Source organism: Microchirus variegatus, assembly GCF_963457635.1.
Source record: "Microchirus variegatus genome assembly, chromosome: 13".
Lineage (NCBI taxonomy): Eukaryota > Metazoa > Chordata > Actinopteri > Pleuronectiformes > Soleidae > Microchirus > Microchirus variegatus.
Genome location: NC_139814.1, coordinates 16,928,789 through 16,930,843, shown reverse-complemented (window position 1 = coordinate 16,930,843; position 2,055 = coordinate 16,928,789). Strand labels below are relative to the sequence as shown.

General features: G+C 51.2%; 1 protein-coding gene across 1 annotated transcript; it reads left to right on the top strand.

Moving 5' to 3' along the window:
- Window positions 1–216: 216 nt before the first annotated feature.
- Window positions 217–1,455, top strand: hoxa1a (homeobox A1a; the record flags this gene model as incomplete). Its single annotated transcript, XM_083899297.1, has 2 exons — window positions 217–827; window positions 1,080–1,455. The coding sequence occupies 2 exons, from the start codon at window positions 217–219 to the stop codon at window positions 1,453–1,455; spliced, it is 987 nt and encodes a 328-aa protein (XP_083755423.1).
- Window positions 1,456–2,055: the final 600 nt, after the last annotated feature.

The window sequence follows — 2,055 nt, the reverse complement described above, 5'->3', positions numbered from 1 at the left end:
AACACCAATCTGTCACAGCCTACAGGGATAAAGACAAGTGCCTCACTGGCTGACCTGGGCCCACGTGACAGCACCCGTTCATTGATATCTCTCGGTGCGCCCCTGTCCTCCCTCTGATCAGGACAGAGTATAGGTAAAGGTTGGCACGGTCACTCAGGGTAAGAGGAGAGCAGATCAGAGGGTGTCTGCCCCTCAGTGCTGGTTTACAATGCTACAATGAGCGGTTTCCTAGACTACACGGTGATGAGCGGTGAAGGTGGCTCATGCTCTGTCAGGGCTTTCCACTCGGACCACGGGTTGACAACTTTCCAGTCGTGTGCGGTGACAGTAAACAACTGCGGCGCGGATGACCGTTTCATGGCGAGCAGGTCTTCCCCTGACGGCGTCCCCCATCAGCCTGGCTCATACCAGTCCACTGTGGGCTCTCTGGGTCTCACCTACGGGGCCCATCCGGCCTGCAGCTCCAGCTATGGACCCCAAAGTTTCTGTGCTGCCTATAACCCTTACGCGCTTAATCAGGAAGTGGACTCAACAGCTGGATTTTCTCAGTGCGGCCCATTGATGTACTCTGGTAACATTTCCTCCCCCATGGTCTCCCAGCATCGCCAAAGTTACAGTGGCGCCCCCCTGGGCCAGCTGCAGTATGCCCACGCTGCCTACGGCGGTGGGCACGAGCAAGCAACCCCCTTCCCTGGCTGCTCCAACCCACTGTCACCTCTGCACGCAGCTCACCTGGAGGCTTGTTGTTCACCTCTGTCTGAAGCCGCGTCTTCGGCACAGACCTTCGACTGGATGAAAGTGAAGAGGAACCCGCCAAAGACAGGTACGTGCCAAGTGGTGCGCAACATGGCACAGGCGCACAGTGTCATGTCTGTACTGGTTTACAAAGCAACTTATCAAGTTTCTGAGTTCATGTGTCACTTCGTGGCTTGTTATGCAAACTTTGTTATGCAAACTTTGTTGTGCTCTCCTCCATGGGAAAGTAGGAGTCATTGTCAGATTTTAGATTAATGTCGTCTACTAACTTCCCCATATGTTTAATCAGCAACACTCATTCTCTTTTCTCTGTCCACAGGCAGGTCAGGAGAGTACGGTTATGGAGGTCAGCCGAACACGGTCAGGACCAACTTCACCACCAAACAGCTGACGGAGTTGGAGAAGGAGTTCCACTTCAACAAGTACCTGACCCGAGCGCGGCGCGTAGAGATCGCGGCTGCGCTGCAGCTGAACGAGACTCAGGTCAAAATCTGGTTCCAGAACCGGAGGATGAAGCAGAAGAAGCGGGAGAAGGAGGGACTGCTTCCAGCCAAAGCTTCATCCTCCGACCCGGGAGAGAGCGTTGACGAAAAAACGGACGATGCCACATCTGAGAAGTCTATTTCAGCCCCATCCTCTCCTTCTCCACCACCCTCCACGCCGTCCTCCACCGGAGCTGATCCTTACTCCTCCAATTAAGAATCCACTGCCTCTGTGCCTCTTTGGGCCACAGACGGCCTGTGCAAACCAAAGCTCGTGTCCACGCATGTGCGTCAAAGCCAAAGTTTCGGTTCCATTGATAACTTGTGTGGACATTCAGAATGAGTGAGTGCACTCTGTGGATTGTGGACAATGATGTGGACTATTCCTGGGTTATATATTTGTTTTCTATTGCAGGACCATGTTGTGTTCACCAACGAGACAATTACTATCCAAAGAAATGTAGTTTATGTTTGAAATGTGTCCACATTATTTTGAAATTTAACCTTGAATAATCGTTGCACCAATGATATCCAGTAATTGAGCTGAATGAACCCATGTAAATATGCACACACACACACACATACACATACACGTACACACTCAAACAAATACCTCAAATGTGCCAAAGTTGTGCGTCATGGCCACGGCCAGGCTGGTTGCACTGGATGTCGTCAATTAGGCATCACACAATCAACGAGTTTGACCTCGTGAATGAATCCTTACAGAGTCCATTGTTAAAGTAGCTCCTCTGTGTTTCAGGCCTGTGAGTCTGTGTGAATGTCTGTTGTGTGAGGTTTTTGCATGATGCATAGTGCT